Raw genomic sequence first — 19,679 nt, 5'->3', positions numbered from 1 at the left:
GAAATTATTCTTGATAGGCTTGGGGGACCATATGGGATGCCAAGTATCAAGCCAGGGTTTAGCGGCATGCAAGGCAGACACCTGCATGCAAGGCCCTACCTACTGTGCTATCATTCAGGGCCCTCATAAGCATTTGTTTCAGAAAGAGACTAGATGAGGGGCCAGAAACATAATACAGCAGTTAAGGCACTTTCTTCATATGCAATTAACACTGCACTCCCAGATTCACATAATGGTTCCCCGGAGCACCACTTAGTTGTGTCCATCAGCACAGAAGCAGGAGTTTCCCATGAGAACTGACAGGTATGGCCCGAACCTCTTCCCCACACACAAAAAAGAAGATTGGATGATGTTATGAGAAAAATAATTGATTAGGAACAAGTAAAGCTGCAAGACACAAGCAAAGTCTCAAATATAAGACAAATGACATTAAGTCTGTACCAGATTTCTCAGAGGAACTGCGCAAGCAATAAGGGATTGGTGTGATATATTTAAAGTACCTCCATGAAAAGAAACTACAACTAATTGTCCTTTATCCTGTAAGGTTATCACTCAGATCTGAGGGAGAGCAGTAAAATATTCTACAATAATGAAAGACATTTGTTACATTGCAACCAGCTCTGCAAGGCCAGCCTGACTCTTTCCCTAGACAAAACAAATGTTGAACAATGACCTAAATGTTGAAAATGACCTAAAACCTCATAGAAAAATGGCAACAAATTCCTTCATATCAATCTTTCTAAGTATCAGTAGACCAAAGCGCTCCTATCTAAAGACAGAGTGGATAAATCAGGAAACAAAATCCAATCTGCTGCCACTTTCAGAAACAAGACTTAAAATTCACATGATAAATAGAGATTCGGATAAATGGATGGAAATCTGTTATATCATCCTATGGTATAGTTTAAAAAGCAGAAATGGCCATTAGCAATTAAGCTAGAAATGAAATCATACAGGAATGGGCAGTACATACTGGTAAGGATCAATATGGTCAAGAAGATATGCCAACCCTTATTTATTTTTTTAAGAGAGCAAATGCTCTCATGAACTGAAAGCCTCAATTCCCCAATTTTCCATGACACTCCAATCTATTGCCTTAAATCAACAAGGGTAAACACTTCCAGACATTTACCTATCTTTGCTAATCTAATCCTGCTAAATTTTTATGTATTAAAGAATTTCTGAAATAAGGAACTAATGTGGCAAAAGTCTCTAAAATGGGTTTATCTCAAGGAAAGATAAAGATAAAGTTATAGGACCCTGGCAAAGCAGATTTCCTCCTACTTTCCAGAATTAAAGATCCCAGAACTCATATATCAAGTTCTTCTTATTCTATCTGACTTAATCCTGTGTTTCCAATAGCAAGGGATTAAAAGTACAAGACACAAAATCTATTAAGAAACTGCTGGCTGATCCGGTGGCAGTGGTTTATCAGAATTTATTAACGTTAGTATCACAAAAGTTGGTATATAACCCACCCTCCTAATGCTCAATTTGACTGGCTTAAAAAAAAATAAAAGAAAGAAACTGCTAATAGGCATGAAGAGATCCATCAATGGTACACAATAGTAGTAGGATATTATAACACCTCATTTTCATTACTGTACCAATCAATGAGGCAGAATATCAGTAGGGAACAAGAGCACTAAATGAATAATTACAAGAAGTAGTATTAGTATATATATATATATATAGAACCCTCCGGGCCCGGAGAGATAGCACAACGGCGTTTGCCTTGCAAGCAGCCGATCCAGGACCAAAGGTGGTTGGTTAGAATCCCGGGATCCCATATGGTCCCCCATGCCTACCAGGAGCTATTTCTGAGCAGACAGCCAGGAGTAACCCCTGAACACTGCCGGATGTGGCCCAAAAAACAAAAAACAAAAACAAAAACAACAAAAAAAGAACCCTCCACCGTTAACTAGCCTAACATACATTCTTCTCCAGTTCATATGGAACATATTCCAGGATAGACCACATGTTTCTGTATAATTCAAGTATGCATAAGGGGAGCCAGATAGCATAGTGGTAGGGCATTTACCTTGTACCGGCCTACCTGGGACAGACCCAGTTTCCACTCAAAATCAAAAATCAAAACAAACAAAAAAAGGATGCATAAGGAAAATATGTAGATTTTTTTTTCGGTGTTTGGCTCTGCTCTCAGAAATCGTCCCTGGCAGATTTGGGGACCATCTGGGATGCCGAGGTTCAGACCACCATACCTCCTGGGTGGGTTGTGAGCAAGGCAAACACTTTACTGGTGTGCTATCTCTCCAGCCCCGGAAAATAGAATTTTTGTTTGTTTGTTTTTAGGCCACACCTGGCAGCACTCCTGGCTTTGAGCTGAGAAATTACTCCTGGCATGTTGCAGTTCAGGTTGATGAACTCATAACATCGTCCAATTTTCTTTTTCTGTGTGGGGTAGAGGTTTGGGCCATACCTGTCAGTTCTCATGGGACCTATCTCCCATTTACTGAGAACCAAACAAAGGCCCCCCCTAGAGGGAGGGGAAAAAGCCAGAAGAAAGGCAATAGGAAAACAAGACCAACAGGAAATAATTAAGATACAAATAGGAGTGGCCTGGGGCTGAGAGATAGCATGGAGGTAGGGTGTTTGCCTTGCATGCAGAAGCTGCCGACCCAGGACTAACGGTGGTTCGAATCCCAGCGTCCCATACGGTCCCCCAAACCAGGAGCGATTTCTGAGCGCATAACCAGGAGTAACCCCTGAGTGTTGCGGGTGTGGCCTAAAAACAAACAAACAAAAAAAGCTCAACAAATGAACAATGATCAGAATAGAAGGAACATATCATAGAGAGCAATTGCTGACTCCATTCCAAGCTGGCTTCACATATCATGATTAACCCCTGAGCACAGACCTGAGAGTAAGTAGGTGTGGTATAAACCATACATGCCTCTATCCCCCCAAAATCCTCTTTGTGGCAGGCAAAGGGGACCATATGGGATGCCAGGATTCGAACCAATGACCTTCTACATGAAAGGCAAATGCCTTACCTCCATGCTATCTCTCTGGTCTTTCTTTTCTTTCTTTCTTTCTTCTTTCTTTCTTTCTCTTTCTTTCTTTCTTTCTTTCTTTCTTTCTTTCTTTCTTTCTTTCTTTCTTTCTTTCTTTCTTTCTTTCTTTCTTTCTTTCTTTCTTTCTTTCTTTCTTTCTTTCTTTCTTTCTTTCTTTCTTTCTTTCTTTCTTTCTTTCTTTCTTTCTTCCTTTCTTCCTTTCTTCCTTTCTTCCTTCCTTCCTTCCTTCCTTCCTTCCTTCCTTCCTTCCTTCCTTCCTTGCTTCCTTCCTTCCTTCCTTCCTTCCTTCCTTCCTTCCTTCCTTCCTTCCTTCCTTCCTTCCTTCCTTCCTTCCTCCTTCCTTCTTTCCTTCCTTCCTTCCTTTCTTCCTTTCTTTCTCTTTCTTTCTCTTTCTCTCTCCCTCCCTCCCTCCCTCCCTCCCTCCCTCCTTCCCTCCCTCCCTCCCTCCCTCCCTTCCTTCCTTCCTTCCTTCCTTCCTTCCTTCCTTCCTTCCTTCCTTCCTTCCTTCCTTCCTTCCTTCCTTCCTTCCTTCTTTTCTTTCTGCTAGTGCTTAAGATCTACTCCTGGCTCAGTGCTCTGGGGTCACTCCTGGCAGTGCTGTGGGGCCATGCAGTGTCATGATGGAAACTGCCTCTTGCAAAGTATGTGCTCCAGCCAGCTAAGCAATTTCTCTGGAACTCTTTTTCTTTTTTTCTTTTATTTTTTGGTTTTTGGGCCACACCCGGTGACGCTCAGGGGTTACTCCTGGCTATGTGCTCAGAAGTCGCTCCTGGCTTGGGGGACCATATGGGACGCCGGGGGATCGAACCGCGGTCCGTCCTAGGCTAGCGCAGGCAAAGCAGGCACCTTACCTCTAGCGCCACCGCCCGGCCCCTGGAACTCTTTTTCATGAAGGCGTCTTGTTTTCTCTTCTTTGCCCCTAAATTACATTTATTTTTGTTTTTGACTTCAGCAATCATTAAATACTAATAAATTCCAGAGCAAAATTTCCACCCATAACCTGTAATCCAACTTTTTGTGAAGCAGGGAAGGGAGGGCTGGACCACTCCCAACAGTTCTCAGGGGGATATTCCTGACTCTGTGCTTGAGTGAACCTTGACAGTGCCTGTGACCATGATCATATCTGGTGCCCAGGATTCAAACCAGGGTTGAAGCCACAGGCAATGCAAGTGACTTATCTCCTGCACTATCTCTCCAGCCTGACTGTAACCCAACTTTGTTTTTACCTATATATTGTGAGATAAATATGAAGGGAAGAAAATAAAAACAAAAAAAATTTTTTTGGGGGGAAAGCATACTGGATGGAGATGCTCAGGGGTTACTCCTGGCTCTGTTCTCAGAAAATTTTGAGAACATTCTCAGAGAACAAATTTCTGAGAAAATTCTGCTCCTGACAGGCTGGGAGGACCACCATATGGGATGTTGGGGATCAAACCCCGGTTGGCTGTATGCAAAGCCTTTCTTACTATACTGTCACTGTGGCTCTGAAAACTAAGTCTTATCAAACTGCTCCTTCAACTGTTCAACTGACACTAATTAGAACCTTGTCTTAAAATCTACCCAGTGCTCCAAGCTATAAACCTCACTCACTTTAGCTCAGTACCTCGCGAGGTAGGCACTTTGCCCTCACTTCTACTAATATACTAGACACAATCTCTGGATCCTATGCTGACTTTCTTTTATTGTTACTAATACATTTTATTTTTTAAATTTTATTTTATTTTGGTTTTGGGGCCACACCCGGCGTCACTCAGGGTTTTGTCCTGGATCTGTGCTCAGAAATTACTCCTGGCAGACTCAGGGGACCATATGGGATGCTGGAGATAGAATCTGAGTGAGCTGCATGCAGAGCAAATGCCCCTAAGAGTGCTTCCTGTTTGCAGTACAGGAAAGTGAGCTATGAGCATTTTTGGGTGTGACCCAAAAACCAAAAGACAAAACAAAATCCAGGTGTCCAGGCATGCAAAGCCTGTACTCCAGCCTCCTGAATATTTTTGTGATTTCAAAGAACCATAAGAAGTGCCAGTGATTGAACCCATGCCAATGACTTTCAAGGTCAGCAACCTACTCATTGTACTATCTCTTTAGCTCTCTGTAATTTAAAAAAATTATTTGGGATCAATTTTTAGATTATAGTTTTGTGTATACATAATTCCAATGCCACACCCATCATCAGTGCACCCATCTATTTCTCCTATGATCCTCTATGTGTCTCTCTTTGAATCCCTTCACCACAAATTCAGTTTGTGGTTAGCTTCCCAGTTGTGTTGCTTCTGGTTCTTTGTTGCTCCCTTGTACGCATTTTAACTCCCAGATATGACAGAATTATTCTATTTATTCCTTTCCTCTATATCAATCATATTAACATTTTTGATATTATTTCAAAGGTCTGGGGAGGTAACTCAAAGAAATGAAGTGCATGCTTTGCATGTGGGTGGTGTTGGGAATGATCAGGAATGATCCTTCCAACCCCCAACCTGAACACAGAGTTGGTTACTGCCATGAAGTGTAGTCAGTAAGACCCCAAACAAAACCAAAACTAAAACCCAAAACTCCATGCCTGACCTAAATAAATCATTAAGATATGCTGCCAATGTTATTTATTTAGTAATGTATAAACTCATTTTAAAGAAACTAGCTTCAGTAGCTATGTAAATTGTAGCTCTCATGTAAAAAATCACTTAATAAATAATTGATTCATGTTTATTATATAATAATTATAACACTATAGAATAAATTTATTATACAATAATAAATTATAATAATTACAAAAAACAATAATAAAATGCAAATTAAGAACAAATAATAGGGGCCGGAGAGATAGCATGGAGGTAGGGCGTTTGCCTTGTGAGCAAAAGGACGGTTTGAATCCCGGCATCCCATATGGTCCTTTGAGCCTTCTGGGAGAGATTTCTGAGTGTAGAACCAGGAGTAACCCCTGAGTGCTGCTGGTGTGACCCAAAAACCAAAAACCAAAAAAAAAAAAAACAGATACAAAAACAAATAATAAATTGTGGTTTCCTGGCAATGTTTGTTCTCTCAAGTCATGGGGAGTGAGATTGAAATTATTGCTGAAATTTTTCTTTTTTTTTTTTTTTTTGTGGTTTTTGGGTCACACCCGGCAGTGCTCAGGGGTTATTCCTGGCTCCAGGCTCAGAAATTGCTCCTGGCAGGCACGGGAGGACCATATATGGGACGCCGGGATTCGAACCGATGACCTCCTGCATGAGAGGCAAACGCCTTACCTCCATGCTATCTCTCCGGCCCCGCTGAAATTTTTCTTAAAAAGATTTTTTCATTACAATTATTAATCTGTGGGGTTATCTGATACTTTTTACTTTGAAAAAGAATATATTTTAGACACATTAAGCCATTGCTGTGCAGTTGTTATGAACTTTATAGATTTTTTATTTTTTTGTATCACACCCAGTGGTGCTCAGTATTTATTCCTGGTTCTACACTCAGGGATCACTCCTGGCAAGGTTCCAGGGACCATACAGGATGCTGGAGATAAAACCATCTCGTGCAAGACAAGGGCCCTAACCGCTATACTCTCTCTCTAGCCACAATGCTATAAATTTTGAAGATGTTATTTTGTAACTTCTGTCCTACATATAATTGTGGCCTATCAGCCTAAAACAGTATTTTATGCCCAGTAAATTAATAATAATAATAATAATAGCTTCTATTCTATTATGTTTGGCCCTACATTCTTTAATTTTGTAGCTTGGTTAATTTTCCTAAAAGCCTCTGGAAGGTAGATTACACCTTGGTTTTTCTTGAGATTCAGCAAAAGTCACACAACTAAGTATATGAAGAGCTTGGTTTCAAATAAAAGCCTTTGACTTCAAGGTCAATTCTTTGAATGTGGACTTATTCTCTGACTTGAAATATTATCTCAACTATAAATCCACCTCTGACTTTGTGATAGTGAGTCATTTTGTTTCTCTTTTCAATCATGCTAATGATAATAGCAAGTATTAAGTCTTTGCCACATGCTTGCCACTTTAAACTTTACATGAATAATCTTATCAATTTCTTAGTTAGATATTATTTTTAGCAGATGTGATAACTGTGGCTTAGGTAGGTTAAATCAATTGCCCAAGTTTGCACCTCTACAAAGCAGCTGAGTCAGTATTTAAATTATAGTATAATACTATCATTCAAATTCTGAGCACTAGGAATCACCTCTCTTATTTGCCTGTTAAATCTCTAATATCAAGAACAGGTTTAGGGGCCGGGCGGTGGTGCTAAAGGTAAGGTGCCTGCCTTGCCTGCGCTAGCCTTGGACGGACTGCGGTTCGATCCCCCGGTGTCCCATATGGTCCCCCAAGCCAGGAGCAACTTCTGAGCACATAGCCAGGAGTAACCCCTGAGCGTTACCGGGTGTGGCCCAAAAACCAAAAAAAAAAAAAAAAAAGAACAGGTTTATATTTCTGGTTAGACAATTTTAGATACTTGAATAGTGCTTTGTTTACAATGTATGGTAAATGTTAAATGAGTGATAAATCCACATTTAACCCCTTTCCCTTATTTAATGAGGACGTGGCAGTAAGGTTTTTTTTTGTTTGTTTTGGGGCCACACTCGGTGGCGCTCAGGGTTTATTTCTGGGGATCATATGAAATGCCGGGAACCAAACCTGGGTCCATCCTGGGTCAGCGGTGTGCAAGGCAAACGCCCTGTTGCTGCACTATCGCTCGGGCCCCAGGCAGTAAGATGGTGTCTATACACCATCTTGGCTGGTGGCTCACTCCACTTCCCAGCCCCTACACATCTTCCTGATTTATCCCCTCAGAGGTATTGTCATTTCTGTTTCTCTTTTAGACATCCCTGGTGGGTCAGTTTCATCAGTTAGAAATTATTTGGGGATGGGTTGGGCGGGTGAAGGACAGAAGTGTAATAGTTCTTGCTATTTTGCTTATTCCCCCCCTTGCTATTTTTTTGGGTTGTTATGGACGGGAGGGGGGTGTTGCTTCTGAAGGTACCCAGTGGGAACCGGGACCAAACTGGCCTGTGGCCTCCTGCTGCCCTCAGTTAAGAGCAAATTCTTCTGCCACAACTATTTATTTCCTTTTTGCAGAAAATTTCAAGCGGAGAGGCCGGAGCGATAGCACAGCGGTAGGGCGTTTGCCTTGCACGCGGCTGACCTGGGATGAACCTGGGTTCGATCCCCAGCGTCCCATATGGTCCTGTGAGCCCGATTTCTGAGCCAGGAGTAATCCCCGAGTGTCACCTGGTGTGGTCTATAACCAAAAAAAAAAAAAAAGTTTTTTTTTCAAGCGGAAATTTGCATCATGCTTTCTAGACAGACAATCACTGAGGTTGATGAGTCTGGTGTTATTAATGTACTTTATAGGTGATTAAACTTAGGGTAAAGGGAAATTATTCTCTCTGCTTTAACAATGCTGGAAAATACTAGACACAACTTGGACATATGCTGTAGGTCCTGGTTCACTTAAACAGTCAGTTATTAAGTTTTCCCTCAGAAGGATTGGCATTATCAGAGAAAACATTAAATTACAACATTTGGGGGGAATGGGGTGACAGTAGATCGGGTAAGGCTCTTGCCCTACATCCAGGTTTGACCCCCGACACACCATATGAATATCTCTAGCAATGATTCCTCTTATAAAGCCAGGAGTAATCACAGAGCATTGTTGGATGTGTCCCCAGCCAAAAAAATATTACATTTGTGGGAAGGAGAGGAAGATTTGAGCAAACGTGATGAAATTCTGAGCAAGTATATGAAGAAAGAGAGCAAAGCAAGCACGGAAGTTTGTGGAGCAACTTCCGAGGAAATGAAAACACGGCAAGTGGGATGTGGAAAGAGCTTTCAGGGAGGGAAGCAGAGAAGACACTAAGAGGAGGCTGAGACTGAGAGTCCAAGATCTAGAAGAGTCAAGTCCTTGAGGGAGAGCGAGAAAGTCCAGGAGAGCAGGCCCCGCCCCTTACCGGCTAGCCCCGCCCACCCACGCCTAACCCCGCCCCTCCCCGCCCCGCCAGGTCTCTGAGGTGATGCCGCAGCCAAGATGGCCTCCGCCGCGGGCTCGTTGGGCTGAGCGCGATGCTCGCGGCCATCGGTCGCAACGGCGGCGGCGGCTGAGGCGGCGGCCGGGGCCTCGGCCAGAGCGAGCCTCGGGGGTGCCCCGGGAGCGCTCCGGCCACTGCCCTGCGGCCGGGCTGAGCCGAGCGGAGAGGAGGCGAGCAGGCAGCGAGGAGGCGGAGGGGCGCCGAGGAGGCGACGCGGCCCCCGCCGGGCACCATGGCCGGGCTCATCAAGAAGCAGATCCTCAAGCACCTCTCCAGGTCGGTGAGCGGCCTTCGAGCGGCCTCCCCGACCCGTCCGCGGGGGCGGCTGCCGGCCGTCGGCCTGCTCCGCGGACGCCCCCGGGGCCACCCTGCGCGGGGTCGGGGTGCCCGGCTCCGTGGCGCGCGCTCGGCCGTTCCGTTCCCCGAAGGCGGCGGGCGCGCGGGGACGTGCCCTCCCGGGAAGGCGCCTCCCTCAGCCGGCGCCCGGCTCGTCCGTTAGGCTGGGTTGGGAGGTGACCGGGTGCTCGCTTCGGCAGCGCAGATACTAAAATTGGGAGGTGACCGGGACGCGCCGACCGTGCCACGGAACGTTCTGCCTGGAAAGCTGGGAGCGAGTCCCGCAGCGTTCTCCCGACTCGCAAGTGTGATTGGCTTTTTGGCTTTTGCCTTTGAGACCCGTCCGCTCCGGAGTCACCCCGGGGGTGGAGAGACACCCAACACTTGTCATTCTTGCCATTCCTTAGCGCAGTTCTCATACAGAAACATGACTCAGTGGAGCTGGCACTTTTGGGATGGCTCAGTCTTCTTCTCCATATTAGTCGCCAGGCTCGGCCTAACCGGAGGCTCGGAGCTTCCAAACTGCTAAGGCAGCGCAATAAAATCGCAGGCTTGGACCCTTTCCCCTGTCATTTGCAAGTTAATGTTCGCTTTTAACTGAGATGCTTCGAAAACACTCGGGTCTAATGATAGACACTTGTGCGCTAAAGACAATTCTTGATTCTTCAGCTGATTGTATACTGGAGTTATATGTTGGGAAACAAAAAAAAATCAGTATTTCTATGATTCAGCAATAGTTTCTCCGTGTTTTGTTTGTTTGTTTGTTTTTTTTACAATGAAAGACATAATTTTCGTCCCTAAATAAAAAACAAACTGCAGCAATGTCATGAGTGTTTATTTTATTTTATTTTTTGGTTTTTGGGTCACACCCAGCGGCCCTCAGGGGTTACTCCTGGCTGTGTACTCTAAATCTCTCCTGGCAAGCATGAGGGGCCATATGGGGTGCCAGGACTCGAACTACTTTCCTTCTGCATGCAAGGCAAATGCCCTACCTCCATGGCCATCTCTCCGGCCCCTGTCATGAGTGTTTTTTAATGATAGTAGCATTAATTTAATGTTTAAGCATCAGAATACATCATTCAATACTGAGTTGCCTTATTCAGAAAAGTGACAAAGTTGCCTCTTCGAGTTGTACACTATTATGTAGGTAAAGGTCTCAGGTCTCGCATGTCAGATGTCCTCCAGCCTTTCTCATAAAATAGTTGGACAAGAAAATTTAGACCTACAGAATATGGCTTGAATGTCTTATTTACTCCCAGCAGAGCTTAGAGGCTACTCCTGCCTTAGTGTTCTAGGATTGTGCTCTGAAAGTATTGGGTATTAGAGAATCAAACGTAGGGCTTGCACATGGACAAGTACTGAGTGGCTGAGTACTTTGTGCTTCTTGTCTTGGGCATCTCTCCCAGCAGTGCTCAGGGAGCTTGTGGTGCTGGGACCCATCTTAAACCTCCTGAATGCAAAGCATCAGCTCCAGCTCTTGGAACTATCTTGTCATCTCCCAGATTTATATTCTGATATTAATATATTGCTATAACTTTTTGCTGTCTTCTAAGAAAAATAGTTATTCATAAATCTAAAGAATAATAGGTGGGGGATCAGAGTGGTGGCACAAGCGGTAGGGCATTTGCCTTGCACACACCTAGGACAGACCAAGGTTTGATCCCAGATGGCCCATATGGTCCCGAAACCAGGAGTGATTTCTGAGCGCATAGCCAGGAGTAACCCCTAGCGTCACTGGATGTGGCCAAAAAAGTGGCAGATCCAGACAGACAGTGATTCCCAGCATCCCATATGGTCTCCTGAGCCTGCCAGGGGCGATTTCTGAATGCAGAGCCCCTGGAGCCCCTGAGTGCTGCTAGTGTGACTAAAAAAAAAAAAAAAGGCAAAAGGAGGTGAGTGTTGTGTGATCATTTCTAGTTATTTAAATAGGGACAAACTTTAGAAATTATCTAAGATAAGCTTAATTTTACACATTACTCAGTGATAAGGATGTCACTGTAGTAGTCTAATATTCTGAAGTACAGTTTTACAGAAAATACTTAACACAGGCATTTTGTATGGCTAGTGCATGTGATTCCATTACTCATAGCATCTTTTCAGAAGTTGTGTGTGTGTGTGCGCGCGCGCGCTCAACCCTTACTCCTGTCACTGTGTTCAGGCATCACTCCTGACAAGGGTGCGAGGGGTTGCATGGGCATCATAAATCAAATAACTTACCCACTTATCCAGCCCTTCTCAAAGATTTTTCTTTTTGGTCATACTCAGTGATGCTCAGAAATTACTCCTGGCTCTATACTCAGGAATAATTTTTAGCAGTGATGAGGGGACCATATGGGATGCTGGGGATTGAACATGAGTCAGTTGCTTGCAATGCTTTACCTGCTATCCTATCTTTCTGGCCCCTCAAATATATTCTTACTTGATAACACTTTCCCTGTTGGACTGTCCTTAACTGTCATAGTATATGACATTAAATGTAATGTAATTAAATGTAAATTCCAAGAGCACAGTCTCCAATGTAGAGACTTGTCTCCAATGTAGAGACTTAACACCTATTTTTTGAATGGATAATAGTCATCAACTGACTCACTCACATTGCTATTTTTCTTTTTCAAACCCAGAGCCTCAAAACATGTAAGGTTACCACTGAACTATATCTTTAGAATGCTATTTTTGGGTAGGGGAGCTACCCCCATGATACTCAGGCTCTGCACTCAGATATCACTCCTTGTAGTTTTCAGGGAGCCACATGGGATGCTGAGTATTGAACTCTATGATCAAAGCAAGCACCTTAATTGCTATTTGCTTTCTGTCACAAAGATTACTATTTTATTTTATTTTATTATTTTATTTGTTTTTTTGGGTCACACCCGGCAGTACTCAGGGTTTATTCCTGGCTCTACGCTCAGAAATTGCTTCTGGTAGACTCGGGGGACCATATGGGATGCTGGGTTTCGAACCACTGTCCTTCTGCATGCAAGACAAACACCTACCTCCATGCTATATCTCTGCCCCCTATTTTTTTTAAATAATTTTTTTTGTGGTTCTTTTTTTTTTTTTTTTTTTTTTGGTTTTTGGGCCACACCTGGCTTGGGGGACCATATGGGACACCGGGGGATCGAACCGTGGTCTGTCCTAGGCTAGCACATGCATATACAGAGTGACAGAGATTTACCTAGCTCCAGCCTTTTCTTATATTAAGTATATAGCTTATGAGAGGGTTAGGAGGAGAGGTGTAGGAGGAGCACAACCAGTCATGCTAAGGGATCAGTCCTGGAGGTGCTGAGGGAAGGAAGGGGGAACGACCTATATGCATCACCATATACAAACCGAGGTCATGTGTACAAGGTAACTGTTGTCATCCCTCTGGCCCTTTGTTGCAGCTTTTATTTAAAAAGTTTTCTTAAAAAAGATTTTAAGGGGCCGGCAAGGTGGCGCTAGAGGTAAGGTGTCTGCCTTGCAAGTGCTAGACAAGGAAGGACCGGGGTTCGATCCCCGGTGTCCCATATGGTCCCCCCAAGCCAGGGGCAATTTCTGAGCGCTTAGCCAGGAGTATCAAACTATAAAAAGACTCCACAAAGGTATGAGGAAACCTGACCTGCTATGTGTCACTCCACAGTAAATCACACCCTGAGCATCAAATGGGTGTGGCCCGAAAAACCAAAAAAAATTTTCTTTTTTAATTTTTTAAAAAGTTTTCTTGTGGGACTGGAGAGATAGCACAGTGGTAGTGCCTTTGCCTTGCACACAGCTGACCCTGGAGGGACACGGTTTGACTCCCAGCATACTATATGGGCCCCCATCTTGTCAGGGGTGATTTTCAAGTGCAGGGCCAGGAGTAACCCGAGTGCCATTGGGTGTGGCCCAAAAACCAATCAATCAATCAAGATTGATTGTCAGTATTACAAGCTATCAGTATCACTTAGAATTTATGGAAGTTATTTATTTAGTTATTATTTATTTAGTTATTTAAGTAACTTCCCAAACCAATCAGATTTGGGAAGTTAACCGGTTTTAGGCCAACATCTAGGTAAGGGAATTTGCATGAAAGTCTCACAGGACATTTTCCCTCAAGGGCAGCAACAAAGTGAAAGGGAGGGAAAGTGGCTTGTATAGAAGATTGCTGAATATTTGGAATTTTTTTTTTTTTTTTGGGTTTTTGGGCCACACCCGTTTGACGCTCAGGGGTTACTCCTGGCTATATGCTCAGAAATCGCCCCTGGCTTGGGGGGACCATATGGGACACCGGGGGATCGAACCACTGTCCGTCCTATGCTTACTATTTCTATTTTAAAGACTTTATCATTTTATTTTTAAATGATAAAATGATAAAAACATCACACACCTTACCTCTAGCGCCACCTTCCTGGCCTTGAATATTTGGAATATTTAAACAGATTAGGAAGGGTTGAATACTTCCAGGATTGATTTTAGGACTAAATAGTAAAGAAAAGAATTACTAAAGAACTGGAAATTTGATCTAGTTAGAAAAGCATTTGAGGAAAACAAAGGAGAGAACTGGAAGGATTTATTTTTAGGTTTTTCCTGAAAGTGACATAATGAAGTTTAGAAGGAGGGGAGGGAAAGAGGGAGGGAAAGAAGGGGAAGTTGTGGGGAGCAGAGAGAAGAGGAGAGAGAGTGAAAAGGGGGGAGAGGAGTACTGTTTGATTCATTGAGTACCTCTGGCTTGAACTCTCTCCCAAATGATGATGATGATGGTGATGATGATAATGAAAATAGTAAAATAAGGGTAGATGCAGGAGCCCAGTTAAAGTAATGTTTGAACCAAAATGCATGCAGTAGAGTTGAAATATAAAGTATTTACTAGCAGATAAGATAAGGACTGCGGGGCCAGAGCATGGCAGTAGGGCGTTTGCCTTGCACGCAGCTGACCCAGGACGGATCCAGGTTTGATCCTGGCATCCCATATGGTTCCCTGAGCCTGCCAGGAGCAATTCCTGAGTGCACAACCAGGAGTAACCCCTGAGCACCACTGGGTATGGCCCAAAAACCAAAATAAAAAGGAAAAAAGAAAAGATATGTACTGAAGTAAAAGAGCAGTCTGGAATGACTTGAACATTTTTTCACATAAACAGTTGATAGGATAGAGTTGCTGGTGAGTTGGAGAAAACTGCTGGAGGAGTGGGTTTATCCAAGAAGAGGTAGGATTGGGGTTTGGGTTACATTGATATGAATGCCCAGCAGATACCCAAATTGAGATGCCTGTGTTTGTGACCTACTTTATACTAGTATGGTATTAATTATATACTTGTATATAAGTATTTATTGTATAGTTATTTTTCTAATTATACAGTGTTTAGCCAAAAGTAAGTTATAAGTTGAGTTTCAGGGTTTTTGAGGGATACTTATTAAATGTACTATGTATAAGGACTTAAAATTAAGCAGATGCCCTATTATATACTTTAACATTACTTTCCAAATAAATCCAGATATTGATTCTTGTAAAAGTTAATGTTAGGAGATTGATTAAAAAACTTGAGAAGAGGGGCCAGAGTGGTGGCGCAGAGTGGTAAGGCATCTGCCTTGCCAGTGCTAGCTTAGGATGGACCAAGGTTTGATCCACCAGTGTCCCATATGGTCCCCCAATCCAGGAGTAACCCCTGAGCGTCACCAGGTGTGGCCCAAAAAACCAAACCAAACAAACAAAAAGAAAGAGATATTGAAATTTTGAATTTTGGTCTTTTGTATATTGTGATGTTACCATTTTGGAATTGAGAAATAATTGGAGTACTGGACAGGGGTTAAGATGCTTGTCTTGTACCTGGCTGACTCTGCCTTAGTTTTTCCTATTGCATGTGGTTCATCCACTTGGACCTCCCCAACTCCTCAGTAACTGGGGGAGATCTGAGCTAAGAGCCAGGTTAGAACTTCTATCATCTCAAGTGTGGCTCCTAAACTAAAACTAAACAAACAGAGGAGATCCCTGTTCACAAATGAGGTGAGATTTGTGTCTTCTTTTTAATGATCTGATCCTAGTAAAGAGAGATTGTCATCGACCAGGACACTTGAGTTTGGTTAGTCTGTATTTCTTGTGTAGGCTTTTGTTTGGTTGTTCCTACCTAATGTTTTCCTTTGTTTTAGTTTCTAATATTTCCATTACTACTTTTATTTGGTGTTTAATTGTCTTCTTCCGGTATCTTTTAAAAGATTTTGACTCAACGGTTCTTTAAACTCGAGGAAATATATTTCCACTCCTTTTTCACTTGCATAATTTTTGGGCAGTATTACACTCTGCCCCAATACTGCTTTTTCTAGTCTAAATAATTTCTAGAGAAGTTGCTCTCATTTAGTTTTAGATTCTACATATTACATTAAAATGATATTAAATGATAAGTAATATTACTATTAAATGCTGTTATAAAGTCTGTTGATGATTAAGGCTCAGATTGAATCTAAATTACTAATGAAATGACTTGGTACCAGTGTAAAAGAACTATTTCTATGAGTGAAATTATCAATTACCATACCAAAAGCAAGTTTCAAAATGAGGGCTGAAGCAAATGTGATTCATACTTAAGTAATTTATTGTATTGTTCAAAAATTATATTGCTATTGTTTGGTTTGTTACTATTTAGTCTATTTCTCAAGACTTAATTTTAGTCATATGTATATGGTATTTTATTTATTTATTTTTTTTGATATCCAGACATAACTTTAAGAGAGGGCTTTCTGAAGGATTGGGGATATGGCTCAGAGTTGAGTATATGTCCAGGTTCTGTCCCTGGTCTCCTGAAATCTATCAGAACTGGGATCCTCCAGGTGTGACCTCCAAACAAAAACAAATGAGAAGGCTTATTGGATGCCTGTTTTTATTTTTTTTTCTTCTGGGTAATACTGGAATTGAATCTGGGACTTACCCTGTAAAATAGTGCCATAGTCCAGCCTCAGGATCCTGGCTTCTTTATGCCATTGTTAGCATAGCAGCAAGTTTTGGTTTCTTCTTTTTTTTTTTTTTGATAGGAAGCAATGTTGTTAGGGCTGCAGTTGAGGAGGAGCATTATAATTGGGGAAAGCTTTGAGGCCCTCAGGAATCTGGGCTCATAACTAGGGATGTCATTGACCTTACAGTTACCTGGGATGAGCTACTTTTCAACTACTGTTCCCCACCTCATTGAGTATGAATAAGTTCCACTTCAGAATATGTGGGTCTTAATGCCAGGGAACTTGAATGTGGCCTGCCTCAGGGCATTATTTATATGATCTTCAGCTTGTCGTGGATGGATGTGGTCCACGTGGATTCTGGGATTTTCCAAAGGCATGTGGATACCTGTCTGAGCCTAAATCTGGGGACAGCATGAGAAGGCAGCTGTGTATGTGTTCACCACCAAGGATAGTGTCCAGGGTCCCCTTCAAGCAGCCTTGTCATGCACACTGCAGACATACCCAAGGAGGCTTCTGTTGGGAGCTATTGTACAGCTGGCTTTATAGGGAAAAGAACACTGGTTTTATTGTCTGTTAGTAAACTTCTAAAGTATGATTTTAGTATTAAGAATTAAATGTTGGGGTTGGAGAGCTAGTGCAGCAGTGTAAGGCGCTTGCCTTACACATGACCAACCCAAGTTTGATCCCCAACATCCCATATGATCCTCCAAACACTGCTGGGAATTTATTCTTGAGTGCAGAGCCAGGAGTAGCTTCTGAGCATTGGCAGAGGTAGCCCTGAAACAAAACAAAAATAAGAAATGTTTAAGCTTTTTTTCTTCTTTGGAGAAACTTGTTTTCTCTCTTGAATATGTATTCCTCTTGTCTCACAGTTCTCTATCAAATTCCTTTAAATAAAAACTATTTTGCTTCACTTAAAGAATAAGTAAGTATTAGGGCTGGAGAGATAAAGAATGTAGATAGTAAGGTGCTTTTCCTGGCATCAAATGTGGTTCCCTGAGCATTGCCAGGAGTATGCCTTGAGCACTAGATGTTGCCCAAAACAAACAAACCAAGAAAACAAAAAACAAAAAACCCAACGCTTCCCATTCCTGGTGGGGGAAAAGTAAAGAATGTTTAGAGATACACTAGTAATACTAGAAAATTTAGTGATTTTTTATGGGGCCAGAGGGATAGTATACTAGCACTTCAAGTAGCCAATCTGGGTTTGTTTTCTAGCATTACATATGGTTCATTCTGCCGAGCCAGAAGTAATTCCTGAGCACAGAGCCGAGTGAACTCAAAACAAAATCAAACAAATGAAAAATCCAATAACAAACAAAAATAAGTGATTAAAAATTTTGGCAGATCTGAGCTGGAGAGGGATCTGGAGTGCATGCCTTTGGAATGTAGAGACCTAGTTTTTTTTGAAATTTTAATTTATTATTATTATTATTATTATTATATTATTATTATTATTATTATTATTATTATTATTGATTTGGGGTCACATCTAGCAGTGCTCAGGGGTTACTACTGACTCTACACTCAGAAATTACTCCTGGAGGTGCTTGGTATTACGGGTTATCCAAGATCCAAAGCTGGATTGGCTGGTAAGATGTCTAAGTTTGATCCCTCATGCCAAAAAAGTATCTTGAACACTGCCATTAGTGACCCCTGAGAACCTAGCCAGGATTAGCCCCTTAGCACTAATAGGTGTGGGTCTCCCAAAGGAAACCCCAACAAATGTAAATCTGTGTTGTAGTTATTAAATTGACTTCTGCAATACAATTTTAACTGCACTATATTAAAAAAAATTGGCCTCCATAACTAAATGATAAACCTTTTATTTTTGACCACACCTATTAATGCCCATATACTACTTGGATCATTCTCTTTATTAATTGGGAAACTGTGGTGCTAGGGACCAGATTTGGATCTCTGGCATACAAAGCATGCTATCGAGATCATTGAACTATATCCCTAATCCTACCGTTATGTTTTTTTTTTCCTAATTTTTTCCTTTTGTTTTTAGGACACATTTGTTTCTGTACTTAGGGCTTACTGCTAGCTCTGTTCTTCTGGTAGTTCTTAGGTATTTCCCAAGAATCAAACCTGTATGGCTGCATACAGGGCAAGGATTTTCCTGTTGTACTATGTTTCTGACCCTTAATTTTTTTTTTAACTGACGCATCATATAGTTTTTGGGCCACACCTGGTGGTGCTCAGGGGTTACTCCTGGCTGTCTGCTCAGAAATAGCTCCTGGCAGGCCTGGGGGACCATATGGGACACCGGGATTCGAACCAACCACCTTAGGTCCTGGATCAGCTGCTTGCAAGGCAAACACTGCTGTGCTATCTCTCTGGGTTCACACGCATCATATAGTTTACCAGTGGTATTGAAGTTGTTATGTTAGAGTTAGCACTACATCAGTCATGCCACCAGTTTTGGTGGACTCTCCCCCCATCCCATTTTCCCCATGGGAATACATTCAGTTACCCTCTCCCCTTGAAATCAGGACCTCACACATGCAAAATCTACGCTCTATTGCAGAACTACACCCCACTATTCCTGCTCTGAATACATATTTGGCAGATTTTTAAAGTTGACTTATTTAAAAAACATTCCTCCCTCCAATAAAAAATGGGGCTAGAGAGGTAATTCAGTAGACTAAGCATGTGGGATTTCTAAGTTCCACCCCTGGTACCATATTGTCCCCAAGTACCACGGGAAGTTCCCTTTCTTTCTAAAAAATAACCAACAACCACCAAACCAAAAACAAACCTTTTTTTTATCACAACAGTTTATATTTAAAACTTTTTATTATTATTATTAGTTTTGGGGCCAAACCCTGCCACACTCAGGGGTTGCTCCTGGCTCTGCGCCCAGAAATTGCTCCTAGCAAGCATGGGGGACTGATCATAGGGGATGCTGGGATTCGAACCACCTGAACCACCATCTGTTCTAGATTAGCTACGTGCAAGGCAAACACCCTACCGCTGTGCTTTGCCTCCGGCCTTAAAACCTTTTATTATTTTGTTTTCTATCTGCCCCTCCTTCTTACTTTATAGATATGACTATTAAAATATGTTTACATATATATGACATGACTGTATCTATTCTTGTAACCTGTGGCCCACCAATTGCCAGGGACCACACTCAGTTTCTATGCATGCAAGTTATACACTTTACCACTAAACTGTAACCAAGTATTATAGCTTTAATGGAGCATTTATTGGTTAAACTAATTTGACTTGTTTTTTTGGGGGGCCACACCTGGTGGTGCTTAGGCATTATTCCTGACTTTGTGTCAGAAATTACTTTTGGCAGGCTCAAGGGACCATATGGAATGCTGGGAATTGAACTTGGATCGGCTTTGTGCAAGGCAAAAGGC

General features: G+C 42.3%; 1 protein-coding gene across 3 annotated transcripts in view; it reads left to right on the top strand.

Moving 5' to 3' along the window:
* The first annotated feature begins 9,200 nt into the window (after positions 1 to 9,200).
* BLTP3B (bridge-like lipid transfer protein family member 3B) overlaps positions 9,201 to 19,679 on the top strand; it is a 101,697-nt gene continuing 91,218 nt past the window's right edge. For all 3 annotated transcript variants that reach the window (XM_049782799.1, XM_049782798.1, XM_049782800.1), the window contains exon 1: positions 9,201 to 9,342. In XM_049782799.1, coding sequence (XP_049638756.1) covers positions 9,299 to 9,342 — 44 coding nt within the window. In that variant the 5' untranslated portion in view covers positions 9,201 to 9,298. The remainder of the gene's footprint in view (positions 9,343 to 19,679) is intronic.

Source organism: Suncus etruscus, chromosome 11 (genome assembly GCF_024139225.1).
Source record: "Suncus etruscus isolate mSunEtr1 chromosome 11, mSunEtr1.pri.cur, whole genome shotgun sequence".
NCBI lineage: Eukaryota > Metazoa > Chordata > Mammalia > Eulipotyphla > Soricidae > Suncus > Suncus etruscus.
Note: the sequence above shows the minus strand (reverse complement) of the source record. Positions and strands in the feature narration are given on the sequence as shown.